We start from the raw sequence: 27,628 nt of genomic DNA, 5'->3' as shown, positions 1-27,628 counted from the left end.
AAATGCGCTTTGCTCCCTACTGCTTAGCATTGTGAAATTCAGTTTCTAAAAATAAAACACATCATTAGCATATTATCAGCCCAGACAACAAAAGCAACGTTGATGTTTTTTGTTGACAAGAGCGTTTACCATATGTAAAAACCTATAATCCAAATTAAAACATTATTTAGAGATAATAAAAGATGAATCATTCAGCTGGTGAATTTTAAACGCTGACATAATGGGGACAAATGATAACTGTAATATACAGTTGTAATAATTGTTTTATTTATATTTACATATACATAAATATATATTTGGTCGTACACTCTGTTCAGTTAAGGTCTATCAGCTACACACACTTATATTATCGCATTCACCATATCTCACACACACACACCTTCTTGGGCTTTTATTGACTTCAGAGACCACGTGAAGGGAAACGCTTATGTGTCTCTTTCAGAGGGGGGGACTTTTCTGGCCATCATTTGCCTTTTAAATATTGTAAAAAGTATTTACAAGGAAATTTATGAAAAATACAAATATATACATTGTTGTACTAAAGCCCATCGAAGCATTGACACGAAAAGTACATATTTGACAAATAATTTCGCCAGAGGCTCCACCCCACTCCCCTTTTAATAAATGTGATGGTGCATGCAGGAAAGACAGCCATTTTGCACAGTCCCTCTTCCACCCAGAAAGTAGGTTGCCGTGGGAAGACGTAATCAGAGAAAACTACTAACTCATAAATCCCACTATACACCCATTCCCCTGTGTGAGCATACTATACCTACTTAATTCCCACCGTTTGACAAAGGGGGCATCGAGGGTAAGTGTTGATTGATCGTGGCTATAGCTGCACGAGCTAACTGGTGGTTGTTTACGGTGGTTAGCACGCGCTAACGTGCGTCATTATGTAAGAACAGATCGACCGCCGCGCGCCCACGGTGCACGGGCTTTAACGCTCATTTACGTTAGATAGCACGGTCTGATCCGTAGTGCATGCACAGTGGCGTCAAGTGTTGTCCTAATGAGCTGTTCCGCTAAGTTTGGCATAATTGGGGCAGATAATCTTAAAACGATGCAAAGCACGTAATAGGATTCATGTGTGGAGTAAATCTGTGTTTCACGTGTGGTGTTTATAAATTGCATGTATCTTAATAGCTCTATAAATACGCAGAAAACGCCCTGCTAATTTCACACAAACCGAACAGATGTGTATAATCTACAGGCGGGCTACAGGCAGCTGCTAACTTAGTCGCAGTGTTAAGTTTCTATAGCAGAAGGCCTGTCATTTTGCAACAGGCTTCCCATTTGTAAAGGTTCATTATGCATGTAACCAACAAAGCCGTGCGATTTAAATCGCATATCGATTGAAAGAATTAGTGTAGCGAGTAAAGACTTGCAAAGTACTTCGTGCGAATGAAAATGTCTCAAGCTAATGCGCTAATCAGTAGTATAGCACACGTTCATGTTAACCACCTTCGAGATCGTCATATTAAACGTCGTGTAACGAATACATTTTCAATTTTGGTCATAGAGTTGCTGTTTTACACGAGGTCTGTCTTGCAAGACCATGTTTTATATGTGTAAAGCCCCTTGCCCGCTGTTTTTAACACAGAGGCCTGTTGAATAGACGGCTGCTGCTGTCACGTGAATCACTATCATTTGATAAGAGCTTACAACAGTCTGTATCATTTAATCATCCTATAATGGATGATTGTAAAACTGTATGGTATTAGGGAAATATCCCGCCCTACTTAGTAGATGAGGTAGATGATTCATGTGTTGTATGATACAGTGGTAAGTAAACTAACCTTTGGACAGCGTGACATGTGATATGTTTGGTATAGAAATTTGTTTTAGCTGTGGGAGCCTTATAGCACAAAGCTTTTTAAGGGTAAAATAAAATGTAGGCAGATAAACGTGCTTTTGAATGAAATTGATGCTAGAATAAGATCCATGTAGTTACTTGTAATGAGATTTTTGACATGTTCTTTGGTGTGCTATTCTTTTGTATAAATCTTGATCGAGAACTATAACTTCAGCTTGACTTAAGAAAAAGTAGATGTGGGTTTTATCATAAAGATGTTTATGGAATATATGTTAACTTTTAATATTGGTATGAATTCTTATCTACATTTTTAAAATGAATGCACAGTGCATTTCTTTGGCATAAAGGTAACCAGTCACAAGAAACAACACAATTTTTTTATGTTGTCTTGAACGGCAGCGCTTTGTGTGTTCTTCATTTGCATTACATTAGGATACATTGCGTAAGGCCTTTGGCAGCATAGACTCTCTTTTTAAGATCAGTGTAGCTGTGTCCCAGTTCGAAGGCCGTTTTTTTTTTTTTAGAAGGTCTTCGAAGGTCGCAGCCTCTGAAGTCAACAAAGAGAACTGAAATGAGATGGCCAAGGTTGCATCCCCTGCAGTTCCCTTCCACCGCGCCTGCTCTCGAGACACAGCAGAGACGTTTCTGACTTGGGTCAAATATGAAACTAGAACATTTTTTATTTTGTTTTAGAAAAGGTTACATTTTAAACATCCCTCAGATTGGGATGGCTTTACTAGCCTTCAGTCGCGCCGCTGTGACGCAATCGGTCCAATTTCATAGTCGCAGCCTTCGAATTGGGACACAGAATTTGTCTCCAAGGCTGGGTTGTCGAGGTGAAAACCAGCTCTAATTGGCCAAGTTGAAATGATACACAAAACCGTCAATAAGCTGTAACATCTTACTCAGTGTAGTTATAAGTAATGGTAAAAGTGTCCACTTATTGAAAATCTACATGGATGTTCATTAATGAAATGCTAGGCTAACCTTGTGACTGTTCTTTTCACAGGTTTACGGGAGCAACGTTTCAGAAAAGCAAGGCCACAGAGAGGGTAAGTAGTTCTCACGGTTGTGTGTCCATGTATAACAATTGACTACTTGTTTCGCAAGACCTCACGGTGTCGTGTGGAAGGGGAAAAGGTAGATATGCATGTCATTCCCAAATGACTGGAGCTCAGAGATACATGATTTGCCTAAAATCATCTAACTGAAATGTTCAACTGGAAAGTCAACTAACTTGTTTGTGTTGTCACAGTTGAATGTATTTTCAGTTTTCATAAAGTTTGAGTGAGCCTACTAAGAAGTAGTGATGCACTATAAAGAAAAGCTTTGCTTTTGAAATAATTAAAAAAATACAGTTTGAATAATTGAAAGTTGTATACAAGAACTTGTCAATGCTGATCTAGGCAAAATTGACTAGACAAGCTATATGTTTCAAACTATGATCAATGTTAAAACATGTTGGGGCAGTTTTTCCGGACAGGAAAATATTACTAGTTTTAACAAACATGCCTACTTACTTAAAACATTACTTGTGTGCATTTTCAGGCAAAACAAAGGGCACTGATGTATTTTAAGATATGTCAGTGCAAGTTGTTTTCAGCTTGGACAGCTCTTACATTTATTTTAGTCTAGGAGTATTCCAATGCCTGTCCAAGAAACCGCCTCGTTGTCTTTTCAGATAGTTTGACATTTGTTCATATTTTCAGCCAGGATTATAAATATGTATTATCTTCCGGCACGACACATAAAAGCATTTGGTAGTTTTAGCACATTTATACCAATTAAGTATTTGCTTGAACTGCACAAACAACTGTATTGATCCCTGAACTTTAGTTTTTATCAGTTAGTATTCATGTTGTCCGAGAGATTGTATCTTGTGTACCTTGGGCTATTTGGATGCTCTGGTCTATCGTGGTTGCTTGCCCAGAGCAGAGTTTTCAGTCGTATTTTTCAGCATAATTTTTTTCCATAAGCTCTCATGCTGCCCTCTTTTCTGGACATTGTACTGCTAAATAATATTGGCTTAGAAGTAAATTTCTGTTGATTATAAGCAGATATGTGCACATGTGAAGGTCCAGATTATTTTGCACCACCATTGCTGTTCATCTGTATGTCATAAGCCATGTGTTATTAGAGAGCTGCATGAAGCATTAAATAAAAACAAATGGTTTTCTTGGTTACTTGGTCTCACACACATTTGTACATTAATGCTGTTATGCTCGCTGGGATGGATTTTTGTCCTGCATGGCAACACCTCCATTATCTGCAACTGCAGAGTGGGATTGCCAGGAGGCTGTGTGCTCATATTTGAGTGTGTATTTGCATAAATACTAACTGCTTTGAAAAGAGTATTTGGCTGGTGAGTCGTAAGCATGAGCGCAGTTGTAAGCATGAGTTTGTGAAAGCACATCTCAACGTCAAGGGGGTTTCTGTCTCCATTACAGGGGGAAGGGATGTGTGTCATAGTGCAGGCTCTTTAAAGGAGCTATCAATCATCTACAGCTTTACCTTTAAGAGACTCACGAGAGGACAAAAATACTCGTAGCATGTCCTTGATGCTTATTTTTTTACTTAACATACTAATGCTTACAGGTAAACATAGGAGCTCTTTAATTTGGACTTGATGTCAGATTTCGCAGTAGTATGTGTAAGTCTTGTATTCTGACAGTTGTTGTGCCGTGGCAGCTGTTAGTCTTAACAACGCTCAACAGGAGGGTGTTACCACATGGAGGTCAGCAGCACCTGTTGGGAACATTCTTGCTTATGCTTCTGCTAATGTGGCTAATGAGTGCAATTTTAATCCCTAAATAATTATTTCCTATTTTTCAAACATCTCAAACAAATATTATTGTCGTACAAATGTTAAAAGTACAAAGTGTATATTGTTTCGCACCTGCTTCATGTAGAATAGCTGCAAAAAACAAAATGGGCCAGAGGCTTTTTGCAGTTTTAGATGTAGCACATGCGACCGCAAGAAATGCTTCAGTTTAAGGCTAAATAAATGAATTTAAACCAGGCCCCTGTATTTTAGCATGCAAGCTTGCTTTGTATCATTGTTACTGTCGTTTGCAAACCTTGGATGTTACACATCATAGTTCGTGTCTTTAAATCCACAAACTAAGCTTTACTTCCTGAGTTGACAGAAAATAAATGTCTGCTGTTGATCTGAGGCCAATTCACCCGTGGTGAGAGTTTCTCTGGTTTGACTGTGTAACGGTGGATTCTGCTGATAGCTAGATAAATGTCAGTGTTACAAAGCCTGATAGACAGCTTTTGAACAAACAGGAAATAACCACAGAGCACACATTACGACAATATGGTGTAATATTTCAAAAAGGCCATCCATGTAATTAAAAATCGAAAGTTCAGTTAAAACGGTTTCTCAAACTAGCTGGGGGGTGAGATGGTGTCATGGGCCTGTGGTTTTATAACATTTTATAAAAAACATTAAAAATCAGGCTACTAACCAAAAGCACAACAATGTATCATTTAATATTTTTTTGTTTAATTTTAATTCTAAGTTTTTTTTATTAGGCTCGTTGGAATGCTTAATTCTGATTGGCCAGTCATGACATTTGCAGGTTTCTTATTCCCAGACAACTGCTCAAAACTAATAGCACATGTTAGCACCTGTATGCTACAAATCTAGGGCTGGGTTTCGATTCAAATTTCAAGAATCGATTCGATTCCGATTCTCAAGGTCTTGAATCGATTATCATTGTTCGATTCGATTCGATCTGATCCGATCTTCGAGATTTAGATAAGTGTTTTTTGAAAAAAGCCCAAAATGGTGCCAGATAGGGGTGGGCGGAATGACCAAAAATCTATTCCACAGAATGAGTCATTTTATTTCACAGTAACTGTATATTTCATGGTATACATGTTTTCAGTTTATATTGTTTTTGGATTATAAAATATGTTTTAAGTTTTAAAATATGGACAATTTAAAGTAAATAATGTTAAAGTGAAAATGCCCAGAGGATAACAACAAGTCTTGATAGACAGAATCTTGTTTTTAATTGAGTTATTAATTTTATAGACTATTGAAGCTATAGTATGCATTGTATTTTGTATTTATGCATACATTACATTAAAAATAAAGGTAAAATGAACAGGTATAAATATATGCACAAAAATACTGACAGGATAAATACCTGTTTATGAGAGAAGGAGCTCTAGATAGAGATATTATGACGGGTGCTATATGTGATGAAGTCTGTTTTAAGGTCTTGACGCTCTTTACTTTCTCTATTACACATTAACATTTGCGTCTCTTTCTCGTCTTTCTGATCAAAGATGTTTGTACTATAAGCGAATTAGGCGTCAAAATGCAGCGCACGTGTCACTGATATAAACGGGAGTTTTGTCTTAGCTTGCTTAAAGTTCAGAAAACTTTACAACTATTAGCATTATGTGCAAGAAGAACTCTTTATTTGGCGACCCGTTGCACGCGCCTCAAGAAACCTCTGCCCGTCAGAGACCGGCTGCATGAGCACAGAGGGAGGGGGAGAGAGAGATTCGCTGGAGACCTGTGGTGGATTCACTGGCGCTTATTATAAAAATAACACGAATAACTCGTTAATTTGTTATGAGTGGATTATTTTACATATAGATCGCAGCTTTGAGCGTTTCTAGAGTTTTCAAAACAACCGCTTGCTTAACATTACTGACCGCTATGTTCGTTGTTTTAATGTCCTTCCACCTCGCGCGTATGCGTGAATTCAATGATGCGGCAAGTTTAAGTTATTAATTATTAAATCGATTCTCTGAGTTAAGGATCGATCTTTAGTAATTAACATGAAAATCGATTCAGAATCGGTGAATCGATTTTTTCAACACAGCCCTATACAAATCAGTAAACTGTTTTTTTTTTGCGGAAGGTATGCATTCGTTAAAAATTAGCAAATAAAATATTTAATGTTTCTTACCTAACTTATGAGGTTAAAAGCTGTGTATTAAGCGGGACAATGTACAGGCAGCCAATTGTTATCGTGAAATAAGCCTTTTAAGTGTGATACAAGACCCTCCGCTGTTTCCTTTTAAATGTAAACGTTAAAGGGAGAGTTAATGGTATTTTATGCATTCTGACTTATTGACACAGTTTCAGAGTTGTAATCCTCATGCTAAACAATTGCAAAGTGTCTTAAAAGTAGTTGAGCTTGTGACAGAGTATGTCTGGGTAAAACTCATGCAGTTTCTTTCCTAAAAGTTTCGGAAAGTTTTTTCGAACATGGGACCCCTTACGTACCATGGGTAGGCATTACGTATCATATTCCTTTTATGGACACTTCTTCCAGGAAAACACGCCCACACATCAATCAGAGTGAGCGCAAGAACGATGAGCTTTGTTTTATACTAAAGCCGAAAGTATACTCGGGACGTCCGCGTATGCGCGCCGTCCGCATGACGTCATTTTCGTCATCAGGAGGGTGCGCGGACGGCCGCGCGGACCGTCCGCGTGAAGCCCAAAATTTGAGACCGCGCGGACAGTGCGCGTACAGTCACGCGCATGCGCTGTCGTACGCGGAAAATATTTAGACAGGACACTCCACTATAAACAATTATACAAAGGAAATAAACAGCATTTGCACACACACTATCGTTTTTCTTCTTTAACTTTTACTTCTTCCAAGAACAGAAAGCTCTGGAGCATGTTTGTTTGATTCCTGTTCTTTGTTGTCTTGTTTGTTCTAAACTGTGTTTGCAATGGTGGATCAGTTACTTTTCTTCACCTATCCTAATGTTTTAATGTACTGTACATGTCGCCAAATCAGTGCTGCCCTGAGAGCCTGTTAGACTAATAATTTGAATAAGAAATCATTTGTATTGCGTATAGTGTCGAACGCGGCCATCCGCGTGTAGCCGCGGGGACTATACCCGGAAAGCTGCGCGGACGCGTGCGCGGAAAAAAAAGTATACCCGGCCCTTAAGACTTAACAATGGAACGAAAGAGGTGTGTTTTGGATGTAAGAAGAAAGCCTTTTCAAGTAAGCTAGCCCTTATGGAAACAGTGGATATAGTTTGTTTATCCGGGGTAGCAGCGAAGTGTTGCGTGTGTGTTTGTTTAACGCTGGAGTCTTGAGTTGCAGGTGGTAGGTAAAACCGATGCTGTGTAATGTTGGAAATTGGCGTGTAAGTGCATATAATGTAAACGACACAAACGTAGTAAATCATAAGTTATCCAGAGATAGTGGGTTTGTGTTTGTTTGGTTTGTTTGTTTGTTTGTTTGTTTCTTGTGACTCGCTCCTCCCGCTGTACGCCTCGAGGGGGTCGTGTTTTTCCGGAAACATTCACTAGAGCTGATCTGTTTTGTATAAATCTAACAGAAATAAAGACTCTTCGGAGATATGAAGGATGTAATACTACTCTATAGGTATTCAAGATAAACATGAGATGAGATGTGCTAAATTTCTTACCTAAAAATTATTACAAATAATTCCTGTTCCAGTTTTAATCGTGTGCTGTCCACCATTTTCTCTATACCTCAGTAAAGCTCAGGATGCACTGCACGGTTATGTGATCGTGGCTCTTCGTCGGTGTTCCTATGTTGTACAGTGAGAGAGATTCAAAGACCTTTTTCATGGTCTTGCGTCCAATGATAGCCTACAATAGTTTCGATAATGATAATTTCAGCATGGTCACCGCAGTGTGTGTTTGCTGCTACGACCCGTGTAGTGGTAATTGTTTACCACTAGGGCATGCTGGTGACGTAGCGCTAACGTGTGACGCAGCCGTCGAAGCTTCCGCGTCATTATTGTACACGTCTACATAATTGTCATAAACAAGTTTAAACGATCCATGTCACACATTGTGATAAGGGTATGATCTTATAGGAGTGCAAAAATCCTGCAGTGTATTCCGAGCTTAAGACACGGACTCTTCTGTAGTGGTGTTCTTGTGAGTCAGTGGTAGAGCATTGCGTTTGCAGCACAAAAGAATGTGGGTTCGATCCCACGAATTCAAATTGATAAAATGTATACTTTGTAATGCGTCTGCCAAATGTGTAAATGTTGTGAAACATTTTTACTAAAACATGTAAGAGATTTGCTGCTTTTTACACAAATGTTTATATTTACATGGTGAAATACAGTTTGTTGCTCACTTCCAGTACATGTGTGTGACTGTCAGGGCTACAGTATTAATGGAGAGTTAATCCACTGATGGGGACTTCATTCCATATTGATTTTTGTAAGCTAGTTTTTATCTTGGAAAATATGCTCTTGTATTTTTTAATACTGTTGTGTCATTGACTGTACTTAGGCCACACTGCTTTGTCAAGATGACTAACTGTTTTCTGCACAGTTCGCTATAATGATGGCATCACTTTCATTTCTGGCTGTGAAGTAACCTTATGTTTTGGACAGCGAGTGGGCTGCTTCAATAGGCTACAAGTTTATGACCCCTGGCATTCTGAAAGACTGAAACAGGGTGCTGCTCTAATCAGGGTTTAAAGAGTACAGGTTCAAGCTGTCTTACAGGAAAGAAAATATAGAAAGCAAGTGCCCCACAAAATGACTAATGGGAAGTTTGGGAGTCATCCACTGTGAGATACTCCATTCTGAAAGTGATGTCCGCTGCATAGCTTTTCCAGATCCCTCTGTAAAACTCCATTTGTCCATTGTGCTTTCTGTCTGTACTAGTGTTCGAGAGACAGGAGTGAGTTTGTTGTTAGATGAACTGTTCTTTCTGACCATATGCTCTAACCCCCACCCTTTACCCCAAAGGCCTTTAACACTGCCTTACATAGACAAACCATGAATAAGCCATACAGTCACTCAGCAGCTATTAAAACATGGCATGGCCTGTGATCTTTTTGGAATATTCTCACTCTTCTTTCAGGGTCAGAAGTCACTTTTCATGACACTGAGGATTAATATAACGTTATAAATTAGCTACAAGACTTGACTGTCAGATGATCTCTTTCAGGAAGAAATCTGTACTTCCTGAAATGGATCTTCTGGCTGTCAAGATGATAAAGTAGGGCCTGACATGTTGTAAAAATTCATGTTTTCTCAGTTGTTCAGTACACATCTGTCTGAGTCTGTCTGTTAACCACCATCTTGACGTTAAGCCACCATTGTATTTTTAAAAATATAGCATTACATGATATCAGTACTATAAACACTGTTATGATGTTGCCATACCAAAGCTAGTTACATGCACTATAAATCTGATATGCAAAGCTTTTGAAGACTCCAAAAACTTTTTATAAAAATTTCACTCTGAAATGGTGGGACAGTAAAACTCTGGACTTGCAGAAGCAAGCTTAGTATACGAAGTGGAAATGCATTAAATGAACAACAAGGTTTGTTTTACCTTGTTCCTGTAGACAAATTAATTTTTTATTATTCCACCCACAACCACCACTTTCCTGTATATCTATTGTTTTGCCTATCAAAATTGCCCCTCTGTTTACTGATTTCCTCAGGAAAGACAGGAAAAATTACGTGGCTTAACACTTACTGTCTGTCTGTGGTGTAAAATGATGATTCCATCCAGTGACTGTTCTCCATTTTCTTAAATGCTCCACATCTGTGTTATCTGTCTGCATGCAATTTTGTTACATGCAGTTTTCATGCTGTCTATCCCGTCAGAAGTCGTCTCTCTTGTTCTGTTCTTTTTCCTTTCCAGTGTTTGTTTTCCTGTATGTATGTGTCTGATGTTTGTGTCCTGTAATGTTTGGTGTGTTTCTGTAGTGTTTGACAAAGACACTGGATGGATAGCATCGACGCCGAAACCCTCTACCTGACCACAGCGCAGCACGGGCAACCTCAATGCGAGCTTTCCCTTCCTGCTGTGGAAGTACCTGCCCTTGGCGGGTAAGAACTCATGCATTTCACCATTTGTTTTACACCAAAGATGTGAGGATGCCCTGCACCAACATGCTTTATCATAAAGAGAAGGGAAGCTTCGCTTTTTTAGATTGGAATGAGAAGACATTACCTCAGTCTCTCACTTTATGTAATTTTTCAATTGTTGTGATGTTAGCTTGCCTGCAGTAAGCAAGACGACAGATTTGCGTGGCCAATGCTTTCATTGACAAATTTCTCCATCAGATTTTTCCTTTAGGAAGAACATTATGTATGCTGTGTAGTTATGTACTGTATAACATACTGATTCATTTAGAAAATATTCCAAGTTAGGAATTTTTAACACCGCTAATGACAAATAACTTTCCCACAGGAACATAAAATACACTTGAGCTTGCCTGTGGCTTGTTTTGTTTATCACCTATATACCGACCCATGTCGCATGACCCCAAACAGCCCGCATCCCCTCCCTTCCGCTTGCTCTCTATGTTGGAATGGTGCACCATCCGTGGCCTACCGCCGGAACCTGATTGTGTCCTGTGGGGAGCTTCAGATCAGGGATTACCAGTGTGCTGCCTGTCCCTATTCATTCCTGCTGCTCACTCACGCTTATCAGCATCAATCTGACACTTTATTTATCTGACACTGCACTCGGTTCTGCTTTGCTAAGAGAAAAACTCACAAAAAAGTCCCCTGTCATCAGCACTTTTCTTTGTGGGTGCAGGGGTGCAGCATTTAGTAGCCTGTTGGGCCTGTCCTAATCCTCAGTCCCTGCCCAGTGACCAGAGCTACGGCCTGTGTTTGTCATCTGGCTTTCCGCCGAGCCTCGTCGTTGTCCCTCATTGCTCTGTTCATTTGCGTTTTGTATCCGATCCGATTGGCCTCCATGAGGTGTATGCTTGTTTCCTTACTGCTATCTGTTTCAATGTCACTTCTCGCAAGTTCTGAACCTTAAGCGGCATTTAACTTGACTGATAGAAGCTGTGCCTATTTAAGTGTGACAAGGATTTTTTTTTGCTCACTGATTCTTAAAAAGCGTGGAATTCCTATGAAGAAAATGTCTTCCTTTAAGCTGGATTTTCTTCCAGAGATGATGGTGGAGCATTGCACTTTGAGTTCCAATTCAATGTGAGTATAGATTAATCTGGGTTTAATTTGGGCTTTGTTTAGTATTGAACCACTATAAGCAGAATCTTATATATGTAGGGGCTAGGACAGTGCAAGTAATAGTTTTAGGTTTTCGATTTTGAATCCAGGCCTTCATAATCAGCTGCATTATGGCCTCTCTTTTTCTGACTCTCTCTGTCTCTCTCATTTGCACATGCAGGGAGCTGCGCTCTCATATCTGTCTAAAGTCAGAATGCTTACTACTAATCCTATTTATGCTTGTAAAGTTTTATGCATTTCAAGCGAGTTAAGGCAAAACTATCCTTAGCGTTTAAATACTGATGTGTTGATACAAGATTCATCAGAAAATTCATAAGCAAAAAAGTTGGATTGGCAGAATAATGTTGTACATTTGCATAATGCCACCCATTAAAAGTCCTGGAAGGAAAATGGAAAGAGAAAAGCATGTGATATGAGCAAGATTGCTAAACCTTTTTTATTCTGCTTACAGAGGTATAAGTTTGTGGCTCACAGTGATGTTTTATAACCACAAAGGGAAAACTTTAAGACAGAGTAGATTAAGAAACTGCTGACTACCAACGTGTGTTTTATAACATCCTCCTGGTCTCGTGTACTGCTTTATTAAATTGACTTCTCTTCTCTTGTCTTATTTGTTGTGTCTAAAGCACCACAAGGAATGCAGATTTTTAGTCCTTGAACCTAAAAATGATTATCAACAATGTAGAACATTTACATAAATGTGAGGCAATGGTGGGAGACATCAAACATCTTATTTTCTTGATTTTCCGATTATAATAGTGTTCTTATCCAGTTTTGTTTTCTTAAATCAGTAGTATGTTTGAACCTGCTTAATTGAGTCAGTTTTTTTTTTTGGTTCTCAACATTAACTGCTTAGTTGTCTGGGAATAATCTACATGAAACCTTAATCACAGGTGTTGGTAATTTTTTCAATTCTAGAAGTGTTGTTGTCCATGGAGCACCCAGTATGTTGCTCTAATCCTAGGTCGATCTTTTTGTGGGGATTCTGTGTTATCTGCTTGTCTGAACAAGTTCTTGTTTCTGGAAAATCGACAAAGTGGATGGTTTTATTAGCTCTGCAGTCCTCAGATCGATAAACACCATTAATCTGGCTTTTAGCTGCTGGCTAATGCTGCTCTTTGTCAGCAGCACAATGCTGTGTTTATCTTAGTCGTCTGTCACTCCTCTGATCAGCAGCTGCTTAGAGAGACTGATGAAGGAGTGATATCACCCCACCTTACTGTCTGTCAGGCACCGGTTCAAGACAATGACCTCTTCGGTGATCAAACATGTTCTTATCACAGTCTACGTCTAAGATACTCCATTGAGATATTGCGATTTAAGTGTCTTTTCTCAACAAAAGTATTTGGTTTCTCTAACACCATGTTGCTGATTAAATCTGGTTAGTAATGTAGTAATGTATCGGTGCGTGAACATGTTTTTGAATTAGCAGTGATTGCCCCAGAAAATGTATAATCTGAGAAAACCATCTAGGAATACTTGTGGTTTCATTGAAGTTAAACTACATTTGGACTTTAAAGGCCTCTTAGAGCCCTATTTGTAATGACTAGCACTGTTAAATGCAAACGAAATGCATTAGCAGAGAGACATTGCACATAAATGTTTATAAATGTACAATTAATTTGATACTATTAATGAAATAATGCAGAAGTTTGATGTAGTGGACAACCAATATTTTTTTTTTCTATTTTTCTATCTGTTGATATTTAAAGGTATAGTTGTTTTAAACCTGTATTGAGTTTCTTATTTTGATAAAAATGGTAACCATACAGTCGACGGTACCTAAAGACGGTATGCATTGATGTCGCTTTTCCACATGACCACGCCTGAGCTGACCCTGTTGAGTGGCAAAACTTTCAATAAAATGGCTGGTTATCATGGTGGCTGCTGCGAAAACGCCAGTAAAACTGACTATTATCAGATTAAATTGAATTTAGTTGGCGTTAACAGTGACCCTAACTACTTGCCAAACAACCAGTAGTCTGTGGACATTGGCATATGGCCAGACATTGCTTTTCCTGACATATATGTTTGCCTTGCCTAACACTATTAAACCATCCCACCTTTGTAAAACACAAGACTCATCATAATGGATGTTTTTAAACGAAGGCTCACTGACAAAACTTTCCATTTACACAGAATAAGAGAGTTTATTGATGTGTTGTTAGAGGATTTTTTATCCCAAAATTTTCCATACCTGACATGGCTACTGCTACTGATTAACTTCTCCTTTGAGTGTATTTTGCAGTCTGGATAAAGACCGCTCCAAATTTACTACTTCTCCCAATTTAGATGAGACTTTTGTTAATGTTGTTCTTGGGGCGGCTACGAAAATATCAGTGTAACTGACAATTATTTGCAATTTTTTATTTATTTAGTTGGACTTGATAGGGACCCTAGCAACTTGTCAACCCAACTGTGGTCAGTGGATGTTGGCATGGACGATCTATTTACTTCTCCTTTCGATCTGTTAAACGATAGCTCTGAAGTCACGTGCATACCCTCTATTCACCATCCACTGTGCGCTTGCCATGGTTTGGCAGAAAATCTTCTTTTGTGTTCAACAGAATAAATTAACTCATACAGGTTTAAAACAACAACGTGAAGGTGTGTAAATAATTACATTTTTGGGTATCCAAATCTGTCACAGCACAACACTGTTAGTAAATGATGCTACATGTAATTATACTGTTCTTACACAGCATTGCCATGAAATCATTGAGTCCCTTTTTAGCATCCATCAGGGAGCGTCTGAGGTCTTCACAGAGTTGTGCTTTAAACAAATTGTCCTTTCTTCTGTGCAGAACAAAGAAGATGAACGGGTCTCTGGACCACCCAGACCAGCCTGACATTGACACTATCAAGATGTTTGTGGGTCAGGTCCCTCGGACGTGGTCAGAGGATCAGCTGCGTGAGCTGTTTGAGCCCTATGGTGCAGTATATGAAATCAATGTTCTTCGAGACAGAAGTCAAAACCCCCCACAGAGTAAAGGTACCTGATGCTTCGTAAACCTACTGAGACTGGATCAATCCTGTCAACATTTTATTGTGATAACTCATTCTCTGTGGAATAAAAGCCATTTTCAGTTTATTGCATTTTTCCCCTCTCTTTCGGTTTGTAGGTTGTTGTTTTGTCACATATTACACCCGTAAATCTGCGTTAGAAGCACAAAACGCCCTTCACAACATGAAGATTCTTCCAGGGGTGAGAAAAGCATCTATTTATATTTGACTGTGTCAATCTATTCCCACGTGTGCCATCAGATGAGCCGGTCATCTATTTATTGCTCTTTAAAATGCATGCATATTGCCTTTACAAACGCTTTTCGGCAAACCCGACGGAACTGTAACAAACCCTTTTTAAATTGTTTATTTCTCATGGGCATTGAGGCTTCTTAGTGTTCATAAGTCACATGTGAGTTCTCTGTGCAGATGCATCATCCCATTCAGATGAAGCCTGCAGACAGTGAGAAAAACAATGGTGAGTTTGATATGGCATTGCGACTGGCATCTGTCGTTCATAAGTAGCTTAAGGAATTTTCCAGAATGACTTTCAAACACATGTGCAAAGGCTGTGCTGTTGTAATAACATGCTGCTTATGTATTTCAGCTATAGAAGACAGAAAGCTGTTTATTGGAATGATTTCAAAGAAATGCAACGAGAATGACATCAGGCTCATGTTTTCTCCTTATGGTCAAATTGAGGAGTGCCGCATACTCAGAGGTCCTGATGGACTGAGTCGTGGTAAGTCCATATGCATACTACGTGAAATGTAATTTGTCAATTGCATGCACTAATGCCGGTACATGGAGTACTGTGAAAAAGCTTTTACATGTAGAATATTTGGAGCAAATTTGCTTCTGTTGCTTGACTAGTAGAGCACAATGTTAGCGACACCCAAGTCATGGGTTCGAATTTCAGAGAATGTAATGATAAAGTGCATACCCTGTTTGTAGTGCGTTTGCATTTGCTGTAGATAAAAGTGGAAAAACAATTCAGCGGCTTACCACCAGTAAATTTAAAGGTGCTCTAAGCGAATTCACGCGTTTTAGACCATAACACTTTTTTTGTTACATACAGCAAACATCTCCTCACTATCTGCTTGCTGCTTGTCCGCTGATCAAACTGTAAAAAAAGCGATCTCTGTAGACAGCCTAGTATAGGCTCCACAAACTGCAAAAAAAAGAAAGTGGCCAAACCTACCACCAGATACGATAACAAAGTGTTCCAGCCAATAAACTACAAGAAGGATTTGGGGGTGGGGGGTTAGGCGTGTTCATGAAAGGAGGGGGAGGAGTTAGCTACGCTCCGTTTGTTTGAAAATAGTTCAAACATCAACAAAAAGTATCGTCACACAGATTCGCTTAGAGCGCCTTTAAGTCCATCTTCACCGGTCATGGGTCACTGTGATTAGAGTCTTTTTAAAGAGGCGATGTTATGCAAAATAGTCATAGATACAACCCATGAGAGAATCAGTTGGAGAACATCCTGTTAGCTCAAATGAAAATGTTTATTCATATCGACATCAATGTGACAACAGGGTATCAGAGGTTTGCTTTAATGTGATTGTGCTCGACAAAATGAAAACTTATGCACTGCGTCGCTTTAATCATCCAATTGGGATTTTTAACCTTGTCCCTTTATTCTCCAAATTTTTATCTGGCTGTTACCCGTGGCGAAGTGAGTTGCTGATGTAAATGTAACTAAAATGTAACCAAGGGAACATTACGCACATTGAGACCCACGCGACTTCTTTTAGATTTGACTGCAGTGAACTCTCTGCTTATTACCATGGGAACTGCTAAAATGATGCACCTTTCGACTTTACCCTTCTGCATTTCCCAAAGACACCTGATTAAGATCTTTTGATGGGGTCGGAATGACCACAACAGCAGACAACAGTAGTTCAGTAGTTGCAATCAGATTTTTTTTATTTCTCATCTCTGTCCACAGGCTGTGCCTTCATCACCTTCACAGCGAGACAAATGGCCCAGTCTGCCATCAAATCCATGCACCAGGCACAGACCATGGAGGTAAACACAATCTGCAATTTTGCACTTTAACTTCATAGTTAATTTCCCCAGGATACAATCAGTATTGATTTTATATTCCTTTACAGATACTATGAGTATTGAAATTAGAATATAGAAATTGGCTATCGAATCTTTTGTTTATTTGCTCCGATCCACTTATGGTTTAATGTTTTGAAACATTACACTCTGGGCTCCATCTTGATATGTTGCTTGTATCCCTCAGGGTTGTTCTTCTCCGATTGTTGTGAAGTTTGCAGACACACAGAAGGATAAAGAACAGAAGCGCATAGCTCAGCAGCTGCAGCAACAGATGCAACAGCTCAACGCTGCCTCCATGTGGGGAAACCTCACAGGACTGAACTCACTTGGTCCGCAGTACCTTGCAGTGAGTACACGTTTAAGTTCCAGATCGGCATTATTACCTACAGATGCAATGGGGCGCATGGGATTGTGACTATGCATGTAAAAAATAACTTTTTGAGTAACAAGAAATCTCTATTACTGTTAAATGCAGTTTTATTTACATTTTAGTATATGAGAGCTGCTCTGTTTTTCATTTGCTCGTATCCAAATTGAGGCATTATTTCTTGCATTAGTTTTTAAAATTCAGGGTTAGATTTATTAAAGCCACAATATGTAGATTTTTGTAATGGCACCAGAGATCACCATTACACAATAAGATGATAACAAAGGTGAATCTTTTTGGAGATCCAGAGATGAATGGAATTTGCTAATCTTGTTTATGGATGAGGTAATGATTTTTTTGTTCATGTTTGATCACATTATTTTATGCTTCTGCAAACGGAAACTGAGGATATATATGAACTCTTTTCCTGCCATTGCAGAGTTTATCAAGAGAAAATCCATACATCTTACAAATCATATATATTGTGGCTTTAAATTAGTCTATTTTGAAAAGTTGCTGTGTTTTTTGCCGTGTTTAAGCACATGGGCTACAAGTCTATGTTTGGCCATTATTTAGCTGCCTCTGATTTGGCCTTTCAAATTCCTTTTGGTTGTGTATAATTGAAAACTCTAAAACGATTTGTTATTGTCACTGGCTTGTTTACTCAGTTGTGCCAACATAGATGTGAAGCCCTATTTGAACGTGTTAGTGCTGCTTCCATGGGTGTGCTGTGAAAACCTCTTCTATCTTCATCTTTACCCTTTCTGTATCTTGTTAAATCCCTTAACACAGATCTCATGAATGTTCATGGTCACACTTCTTTACCACACTTTCTCCTGCTTGTTTTTTAGTTTGCCTTATTGCCTGATTCTTTGCTTTCCTCTTCTACTCCTCATCCGCATCTCCCTCTTCCTCTACTAATCTATCCTCTTCCTCTCAGTCTGTCCCCCTCCTTCTCCCTCTTGTCTTCTTCATTTCATCCTTCTCTCTCACTTTCTTTTCTCATTCCGTCCCCCTCCTTAAATCACAGTCCCGGATGCAGTCCTGACTATCTCTGTTCTCTGTTTTGGTGTAATGTCTAGCTTTATTTGCAGCTTCTACAACAGTCGACGTCCTCTGGAAATGCGCTCAACAATCTCCATCCAATGTCAGGTGAGCATCTGACACAAACTTTCTCCCATTCAGCTCCAGGTACAATGGCTAGTAAGGCAATTGCAAATTTATTTATTTTTTTTAAAACTGTAAGTGAAGAGTTTGGATGCAAAAGCCACTAAACACCACATCTGTTAAAAATGAGATCATGAAGTTTGAGTGAATTCTTTCAGCACATAGTATACTTCATCAAATACTTTTGCTTCAAATCCCAGCCTGACTGAATTTTTGAGCCTTTTATCTTTATTCAGAAAGGACGTGGGATTAGGAATTTTGGGTTTGGGTTTATTTGTATTAATAAGGCATTTTTAAAAAACAGTTACTGGCTATTAACACTTTCATTACAATTAAAGTGAAATCATGGAACCGAAATCTAGAGCCTGTAAAAAATATGCTAATTTACAAGAAAACATGTCAGAGACACACTTATGGGCAGTTTCCCAGACAAGGATTAGATTAAACCAGGACTAGACTCTTATTTTAGGATATGTCAGTGCGAGTTGTTTTCAGTTAAGACCACCCAAATATGCCTTTTAGTCTGGAATTTAAGCCCTGTCTGGAGAAATGCCCCTTTTTGCATCTGAACTCTTCAAGTATTTTGTATTTGTTTTATTTAATTTGTCTATTTTCTTAAATTTAATGTTAAGGTATCATTGCATTTGAATATAAAATTGTGCATCTAGGTTTGAATGCCATGCAGAATCTAGCTGCATTAGCAGCAGCAGCGAGCGCTACGCAGGCAACGCCCACAGGTAGCAGCGCTCTGACCACCTCCAGCTCTCCTCTAAGCGTCCTCACCAGCTCAGGTACGCCCTCTGGACAGCCTGCTCAATCTGCCTGGGATGCCTACAAGGGTTGGTCCCGCTTTTTAATCTCCTCCTGCTATAACCTTTGCTTCTTATAGGCCTCATCTGTAAAATGTGAACAGCTGACTTGCTAAAAATGGCTGTGTACTGTTGTAAAGATCTCTGCTGTTAATGCACCACTCCATATACTCCTGCTTCTTTGAGTGGCTTGTTGCATGCAGAAAAACAGTACTACATTTTGCTTTTCCTTCTCTATTTTTTGTGTAACATGGCTGTGTGTGATAAAAGTGTGTGAATCACTAAAATGGATGATGCTTAGTAATGTGTCTGGTTAGTAACTCTTGTTTTTTCTGCTCCACCACAGCAGGTTCCTCTCCCACCTCCAGTACTAGCTCTTCTGTAAACCCTATGGCGTCTTTAGGTGCTCTTCAGTCTTTTGCTGCAGGTGCTGGAGCAGGTCTCAATATGAGCTCACTAGCAAGTAAGTATTAACAAGCGTTTATTATTTTACCCGTTATGTTAGCACAGAACAATGTTTTTAACTTTTTGGGCCTGTTTCTGTTGTCTCTGAATGCCGTTTTTCTGTGTCAGAGGTTTTCTGTGCCCTTCCCTTGTGTTTGTGTGTCTGAATGCTGAGCTGTGTTTCTCTGTGTGCAGGTATGGCCGCTCTGAATGGTGGTCTGGGCAGTGGAGGTCTCTCTAATGGCTCTGGCAATACTATGGAGGCTCTGACTCAGGCAGCTTATTCTGGGATCCAGCAGTACGCAGCTGCTGCTCTGCCCAGCCTCTACAGCCAGAGTTTATTGTCCCAGCAGAACGTCAGTGCAGCCGGCAGCCAGAAGGAAGGTGAGTGCTAAAAGTCTGATAACTACATGGCTATTTGGGTTGGTAGGATACAGAGCTGTACTGAAGTTAGGGGGTGGCTTGTATCTCTTGAGATGATGATTTTTTTTATTTGTGTATGTGACCCTTGTTATCAACTTATAAAAGTTCATTCTTGTTTTAAATATGCTGCAACAGCAAGTCACAATCAGAACGCGGGTAAGATATCATAATCATATTCTCCACAATGTTCTTTTATTTTTATATATATATATTTTTAATTTCCATTTATTTGAAATGAGTGGAGATCCATTCCAGCTGCTCTTTGGAAATAAATTAAAGGAATATTCCAGGTTAAATTCAACTGCTAGCAACATCTTTGTCAAGCTATATTGCCAATAAATTAATTGTAGAATCCCTCAGTTTGTGAAAGCCTCTTTCTCTTATTAAAAATAAAAGGCTTAATTGCAGTCATAAAGTGTGGGGAGAAATTAAGCACCTCTTCAAAGTCTAGCTAATGCTTTTAAATTCTACTTATCTATGTTTTCTTTGGTCTTTAGCAACCGAGGCATGACTTATATAGTTGTTTAACTTAACATGGGATATTCCTTTATCTAGGCAAGGAGAATACATATTGAGTAGGGGTGTGACGAGACGCTTGCTCCACGAGATTGGGTTCACGACTAGACAAGATTTTTACACTTTAAGAAATCCCCAATGATAAAATGCATGCATGGGAAACTGAGAACACATCATTTTGAAATGTTTGAACTAATCTAGGACAGTCCCTAACAATTCTTTTGGTAATTTGGTATACATCTAATTTTAAAAGTCATGGTTACTTGGGTCTATTTTTATTACCAATAAATAAGGATGATGCAATAATAATTGGTTCAAATAAACTATCAAAACTAAGTAAACACATGGTTTGTTAAACAAAAACATTCGTATGTAATTAAAACCAGCATTATGTATTCTAACAAATGCCTGCAGAGGGTGCCAGCGGACTTGGGAATGTTATTTACACTTTCACCGTAAATTCCCGAATACAAGACGAGGTTTTTGTCCTAAAAATAGGCTGAAAAATGGGGGGTCGTCTTATATTCGCGATAAAGACAAAATCCCAAGGGAAAGGGAGAAATCGGGGGAAACAGTAGAGGGCGCCAACACAATGGGTTAGATTTGATTAAAAGCAGATGGTTATTTTCTATCTATCGTCACTGTACCACATTTATACATGGGCCTACATAATTATTGCATTTTTGTGGAAAGGTTATTCATTTTTGTCACTCATTCACTGACAGAGTGCACTTTATTTTGTGACAAATTAATCCAAATATTTAATGAATGGTGTTAAAATGTTTTTCCAATGAATTATCACTAGAATTTTCAAGTAATTTTGTTTTCTGTTGAAAACCAGATTTTTTCCACTTATATAATTTTCCCCAAAAATAAGTCTGGAAAATGGGTCTTGTATTTGGGTATATACGATAATTTCAGATTGAAAAGAAAACGTTTACTTTTGGCCAAAAAAGCATTTAAATCTTTAATATTTGTGCAATTCTTTACAATAGAAATGATACAGCCACTATTATTCTTGAGTAAGAACATGCAGACATTAAATCATCCAAACTCAGAGTGAGGGTTAAAATGCATGAGACGCTTTACATATGAATGATCTACAGGCAAACACACAATGTTTCCCAAACAAACATTATTGGAAACCCAAACAAAAAAGCATGCAGTAAAAAGTTTAAATACAAACTCAACTTTATACTGATATTAATCTTGCGAGATCTCGTTGCACAAGATCTCGTCACACCTTTTATATTGAGCCTAACTGTACGTTCACACCGCTGCTTGCGAGAGCAACAAAAAACGCTTTGGTTGCCCTGCCAACAAAGATGTAGAAAAGAACTAATGGATGCTCAAATGCATTGTCTGGAATCCTCTCAGGTGAAAGACTTTTATGGTTTGCCGCCCAACGTTTCGGCCTTCCGACTGGTTACTGTTAAACCACATCATAGCTCATTACCATAAAGTTGAGCTGATTTCAACTCTACTTGACTTTCACACCGTCCAAGGCGTGCCACTGAAAATGAATGACTTCCGGCCACTTTGACACTCCCGTGGGTGGCTGTGTGAACGCACAGTAATGAAGAGGTTATAAAAAATGAAAATATGTAATGTCATTTTTTTTCTGTCTTGCTCTCTATTTCTCCTTATGTTTTTATAATAGGCCCAGAAGGAGCAAATTTGTTCATCTACCACCTGCCACAAGAGTTTGGTGATCAAGATCTGTTACAGATGTTTATGCCTTTCGGCAATGTAATCTCAGCCAAGGTCTTCATTGACAAACAGACCAACCTTAGCAAGTGTTTTGGTAAGTCAAGAATAATTTTTTGTTTATTAATTTGTGCCTGCTTGCTGTTTGAGTTTTACATTTCCAAGTTCGCAAATCTGAAAACTTTAGCTGCTATAGCTTACGTATTATGTTCTGTCCTTTTATATATATAACTGTAGGCTGGTTCTGTTTTATTACAGGCTTTGTAAGTTACGACAATCCAGTTTCATCCCAAGCGGCCATTCAGTCAATGAACGGTTTTCAGATCGGAATGAAGCGGCTGAAGGTGCAACTTAAACGATCCAAAAATGACAGCAAGCCATACTGAGTGCTTTTACTCTCAAATGGACTTGGTTTGAAAATGTTTTTCTGGTAAGTGGAGTGTGATGTTGGAAAGTTAGAATGACCCCCTTAACCCCCCACCCTCCCCCTCCTAATGCTTCTTCTACTTCTGGCCTTTCCTACATATTTTCTCTTTAAACCTTCGAAAGAAAGACAACATGCAAATTGTTAACATTTTTAGAAATTTGTTTTCTGAGGGGAAAAAGTGGGTTCTTTTTTACATTTTAAATGGATTGTTTTTTTGTTTTGTTTTTTTCTGGTGCCATATTACAAGTTTGCTGTGTATAAATCTTGCGTCAAAGGATGTTGCACAATGAAAGTCAGCCTGTGTGACTGCTTTCAGTCCCTTAGACTGTTGATCACCACGGTCAGACCCCTGTAGATGTTCTCCTGTGTTTACACTAGACTTTTTGTAGTACATTTGGACCGTGTAATGCTGATGCCTCCTTCGAAGCTGCCTTTCTAGAACATGAAGGAGGTTTGCTGCATCGGTGCAAAAGATAATCAGTCACCTGAATATTGTTTGGAGCATCTTGAAGGTCAGACCGCTCTCCACTCGACTCAGTTTTCATGGATGCCTTTTTATTTAAATCGTTTATTTATTTCACTAATTTATTTATTTATTTTTAACGTATCTGTGACTTCACAATGGTGGTGTTGTAACATTTGCTTCAAAGCCTGTTTTTGATGTATTCTAGTAGAGGGCTCAGACGCAACAATGATGCTGTTTGTTTGTTTGTTTGATGGTTTTCATAATTCACATTCTATAAGGAAGAGCAAGCACTACAGTGTATTATACGTTTATATGGAGAACAGTGGTTAATCAGCCAGTATTGGTAGTTTGCTGGAAATCCTACACTTACTCTCAGGACATTCTCACCTTTTTGTCAGACCAAAACTTTTTTGTTCACTCTTGCCCTTCATTCTACCCTTTTAAACTCGCCTGGTAAATAAAGATGCCTGATTTTTAAATATTAATGAAATAACTGATGGGGTGCATTTAAATCTGAAGCCTCCAAACTTATTCAAAACATTTTTTGGAAATGCATTTTTGTTGAATCGCATAGTAGCACATAGGGTTTTTTTTTTTTTCAAACACACAAGCAATGTCAATTTATTTAATTTTTGTGGTCATCTAATATGATCCTACTCCTTAATTCAAGAATTCAAGTGTGTGGCGTTGAAGCTTTTAGCAATATTTTCATCTCGGAAAAAAATGGGAGAATTGATGAATTTTGAAAAGATGTAGCCAAGAACAGAAGGAAGCAGGTTCACTAATACTTAATTCATTGCCACTTGCTTGTCAGAATACTCTGAACAAGAATAATTTCTTAATTTCGTGGAAAGTATTTTCTCAGCGTTGCAGGTACAATTATCCTCATGGCTGCTGGAACAAATCCTGCAATCCTGTGGCACTTAGTAAAAAGAGTTAAGGCAGTATCATCGTAATCAAATGTTAATGTCAATCTGACTCCTGCAGGGTCGTATGGTGAAGACGGTTTTTATGGATGTGGAGGAGAAAACGTTATCCAGATAGTGTATATTACTTAACTATTATGCCTTTTCTATTTTTATAGAGGTTTTATAATATTGCCTAAATAATTTCTCTGAATTTAAACAAATCACTCAAAAGATTCAACGGTGTTTTTGTAGAATCCAAATGTGAAGTTTTGTGAATCCATTTCACTGATCGTTTAAACAACTGATGTGTGGCCCTTTTCACTAGATGTAGTTTATTGTCTGTTTAGTCTAAATTGTATGATGACTGTCCAGGTGTACAGTAGCTGGGATGTTTTTAAAGGTCTTATGCAGGTCCACGGTTCAGTCTAAAGTATTACACAGTTTAGTATCGTAAGTCACATGTTTAGTTTCTTTACGACACAAGTCACAATGTGTGAAAATTGTATTATACAAATTCTCTTTGACATTTACCTCACTATTGTTTTCACTGCTTGTATTGAGAATGGTGCTTTTAATTTTTTAAAGCCACTTCGTGTTACACTATTTTTGTTTTGTCAAAGTACGGATGCCTCATAAAACAGATTTGATTTTAAATAATAACTTTTCACTAAAAATTAAAAGGGCAACATACATACCTTTTTTGTAAATTTTACAGTTTGTTTCATTCATTTCAGAAGCTTTAGACTGAACCCAGTTGTTAAGTTATATGTCGAAATGTTTAGATGGTAGTCCAGGGAATGACCCATCCCTGATCTGTGCCTCTGTTCAAATTCCTGATATAATTGCATTAAAAAAATTAGGTAGATCTAAAATGAGAAACCCTTGGATGTGTCCAAGCGTACCACTAGTCATGATTTTTAAAAGTCCAAAGATTCTTGTGAACTTGTTTTAGGCAGAGATTTTGTTTGTTTGCAGTATCTTATCATGGTTTATTTTATCCAGAGCAGAATGACTGGCGTTTGTGTAAAGGTCTGCTCAGTTGTGCGCCTTGAAAAGGCTCACAATGTGCCAAACACGTTGAGTCTTAAATTACTGTATACATTGTAATTATACTCTGTTCCATCATGTTTATCCAGTTATTGTCCTTCACGGAGTTAAATGTATCGAAATTGTATCCGTTTGTGTTACCCATGCCAGGTGTTTGTGTAAAAATAACCAGTATGAACTGCTCCAAATATGCATTACTACATAGTCCCACACAATTCAAGTTGAAGCACAAAATAAAATGACATTCATTCAAAGAGCTGAAATACTGAAGCACAATTTTTTCCCTGTTTCTTGTTCTTTCCCTTGGTCTGAAATTAAAAAGAAAAATGTGATGGTGAGACTTTTTTTAACATTTTAAAAAGGCATTTATAGGTGTTCAATCTAAATCCAAATGTTGCTGAAGATTTTGTTTTAAAGTTTTTTTTTTTTTTTTACACATCAGTATTCAGTTGATCTAGCTGTATTAGGCAGGCTGTGTTGTCCTCCTGGTGGTGTTTAATGTTATTCCCATTCATTCACTATTAGCATGGTGCTTCCTTTTCCCTCCTTCCCACTTCATTGTTTCCTGTGTTGCATTCAATGTTTTGTGTTTAGAGATGTGTACCTTTTTGAAATCCCTTCCCCATGCAAAAATAATCATTCATAATTTTCTTTTTCATCCCTCTCCTTTTTCTGTTGTGCTTTAACCTAGGTTTGTTATTCGTTTTTTGTTTTATTCTAGATATCTTCGTGCCCGTTTGTCATCGTTTGCCTAGCATGTCGATGTGACGTCAAAAGTTCATCGTCCAGTCCGTTGTCCTCTTCGCTTCTCTGACGCTTGAAATTTCACACTTGACCCTTTTTTGTTAACTTTTGACGCTGTTGATTACTTATTTTGTTTGTTTGTTCCTTTGTGTGATGTTCATTTCTGTCATTTGTGCTGCCAATAGGGAGCGCTAGAAAGACTGCTAACGTGTAAAAAGTTTCCTGAAAATTATTCTGCGCAAAAAGAGTCTATTTTTCTAGAACGTTAAAAACATAACCACTAGATTTTTTTAATTTTCGATTGTTGAATTTCTGTTGTTTCTCTTTATCAAATTTTTATTGTTTTAGAGCAGTCTTCCTAGCGCTTCAAATTGTACTCCTTTTTGAAGTTTTTGTTTCTTCTCAAAGCAGCCATTCAGTTTATATTCACTTTTTTGTGTGTTCAAGTGTGGGTGTGTTTCCCTCTTTCTTTCACTTATAGTTCTAAAACTTTTAGAGGATGTTTTCGTCACATTTTGCTGAAATTGAGGATAAACTTTGTAGTTTTGTGTTAGGTTAGTTGGCATGATGTAATTTTGGGAGATTCTAATAACAGAGTGACATTACAATAGACACTTGAATTGCCTTTTTTTCTTTGTGTGTCGAGCCAATACGGGCACATGTTTTTATTTCCTTATTGTGTGAAAATCAGGATTAGTCTGAAATAAAAATGCATAGAATGAGCAGATTTGAATTTCTTGTCACAGGTAAATATTAAGCATGCATGTTTTTGTTTTGTAAGTGCACTGAAATCCTCAGCAAAATGTGATTTAGTTCTGTTTCAAAGTCGAAGATGAATAAAGTGGTGCCAAAAGTTTTGCATGTTGCTGTTGGTCACATTTTCAGTATATGTTTCACATTATGCTACTGCAAATAAGTTTAAGAAAAGCTAATTACATTGTGTTTTTTGGTATAAAGTGGGATTTTTAACATTTTTAAGTGGTCACTGATGAAATATAACTTATTGTGCCTACATCAGTAAAATCATCATCATTTTTTTAAAAATGTATTCAGTTAATGATCTGTTACAACCATACAGTACATCTGTTTTACTTTTTTTAATCTTTTATCATTTTGACATGTGTATTTGTTGTGATTAAAGTTGTGAACTGCTTAGCAGAGCTGAACTGCCGTTTCGGGGACAGCCCTCTAAATATCCATGTTCCCGTTAATGAAGAGCCACATTAGCGATTCTTTACCCCCTTCCTTTTTCATGCAGACAGACTAATTGAGGTGGTGATGTTTTCTTTGTAGATTTATAAGCTGCTGTTTTGTGAGTTTAAATTTCCTGTGGGTGTTTGTCATTATTGGTACAGAGTGATTGTATTTAACGTTTAAGATTTGTACAGATTTTGCCTTTTCTACTTCAGAATTTTTGTTTCACACATGTAAAGCCCATTTACGTAGAGCATGTAGACCATAACATCATGACCAAACATCAACTGAAAAATCAATTTCACAAACAGCCTTTGAGTTAAGAGGTGATTTCAAGTTTTTTGTCATTTGTGTGGTTGGCAGTGTAGAGTGTTGAATTTATTAGATGTCTGAACAAAGTGTGTTGTATGGGTTTGGTTTTTTCCTCGCTACTGTTTATACAGAAATATAGCACAGTGGACACTCAAAGCAGCCATCTGCTAGTTTAACTTTAGTATATGTATTAAAACTGTTTGAAAAGATTCACACACATTGTCTCT

General features: G+C 38.1%; 1 protein-coding gene across 9 annotated transcripts; it reads left to right on the top strand.

Annotated features, from left to right (window-relative positions):
- Positions 1 to 652: 652 nt before the first annotated feature.
- Positions 653 to 27,616, top strand: celf1 (cugbp, Elav-like family member 1). 9 transcript variants are annotated; one of them, XM_065289512.2, is made up of 17 exons: positions 653 to 811; positions 2,826 to 2,868; positions 10,517 to 10,639; positions 14,602 to 14,789; positions 14,920 to 15,002; positions 15,230 to 15,278; positions 15,408 to 15,542; positions 16,752 to 16,831; positions 17,055 to 17,216; positions 18,332 to 18,389; positions 19,073 to 19,195; positions 19,560 to 19,676; positions 19,853 to 20,041; positions 20,216 to 20,236; positions 22,257 to 22,400; positions 22,562 to 22,733; positions 25,873 to 27,616. In XM_065289512.2, exons 3-16 carry the CDS (start codon positions 10,536 to 10,538, stop codon positions 22,687 to 22,689), a joined length of 1,581 nt encoding a protein of 526 aa, XP_065145584.1. In that variant the 5' UTR covers positions 653 to 811; positions 2,826 to 2,868; positions 10,517 to 10,535; the 3' UTR covers positions 22,690 to 22,733; positions 25,873 to 27,616. The 9 variants fall into 9 exon arrangements, with proteins under 9 accessions (XP_065145584.1, XP_065145580.1, XP_065145583.1 ...); XM_065289508.2 differs by having other exon boundaries at positions 19,073 to 19,243; XM_065289511.2 differs by having other exon boundaries at positions 18,320 to 18,389.
- The last annotated feature ends 12 nt before the right edge of the window (positions 27,617 to 27,628 follow it).

The sequence above is a fragment of the Paramisgurnus dabryanus genome, chromosome 2 (genome assembly GCF_030506205.2).
Source record: "Paramisgurnus dabryanus chromosome 2, PD_genome_1.1, whole genome shotgun sequence".
NCBI lineage: Eukaryota > Metazoa > Chordata > Actinopteri > Cypriniformes > Cobitidae > Paramisgurnus > Paramisgurnus dabryanus.
Note: the sequence above shows the minus strand (reverse complement) of the source record. Positions and strands in the feature narration are given on the sequence as shown.

What these genes read in the sequence shown, in the direction of transcription:
- celf1 (XM_065289506.2), top strand. Translation starts at nt 10,536, where the DNA reads ATGGATAGCATCGACGCCGAAACCCTCTACCTGACCACAGCGCAGCAC. An exon ending in CAATCTCCATCCAATGTCAG is followed by an intron (nt 18,390 to 19,072) that starts GTGAGCATCTGA and finishes TTGTGCATCTAG; the next exon opens with GTTTGAATGCCATGCAGAAT. An exon ending in CAATATGAGCTCACTAGCAA is followed by an intron (nt 19,677 to 19,852) that starts GTAAGTATTAAC and finishes CTCTGTGTGCAG; the next exon opens with GTATGGCCGCTCTGAATGGT.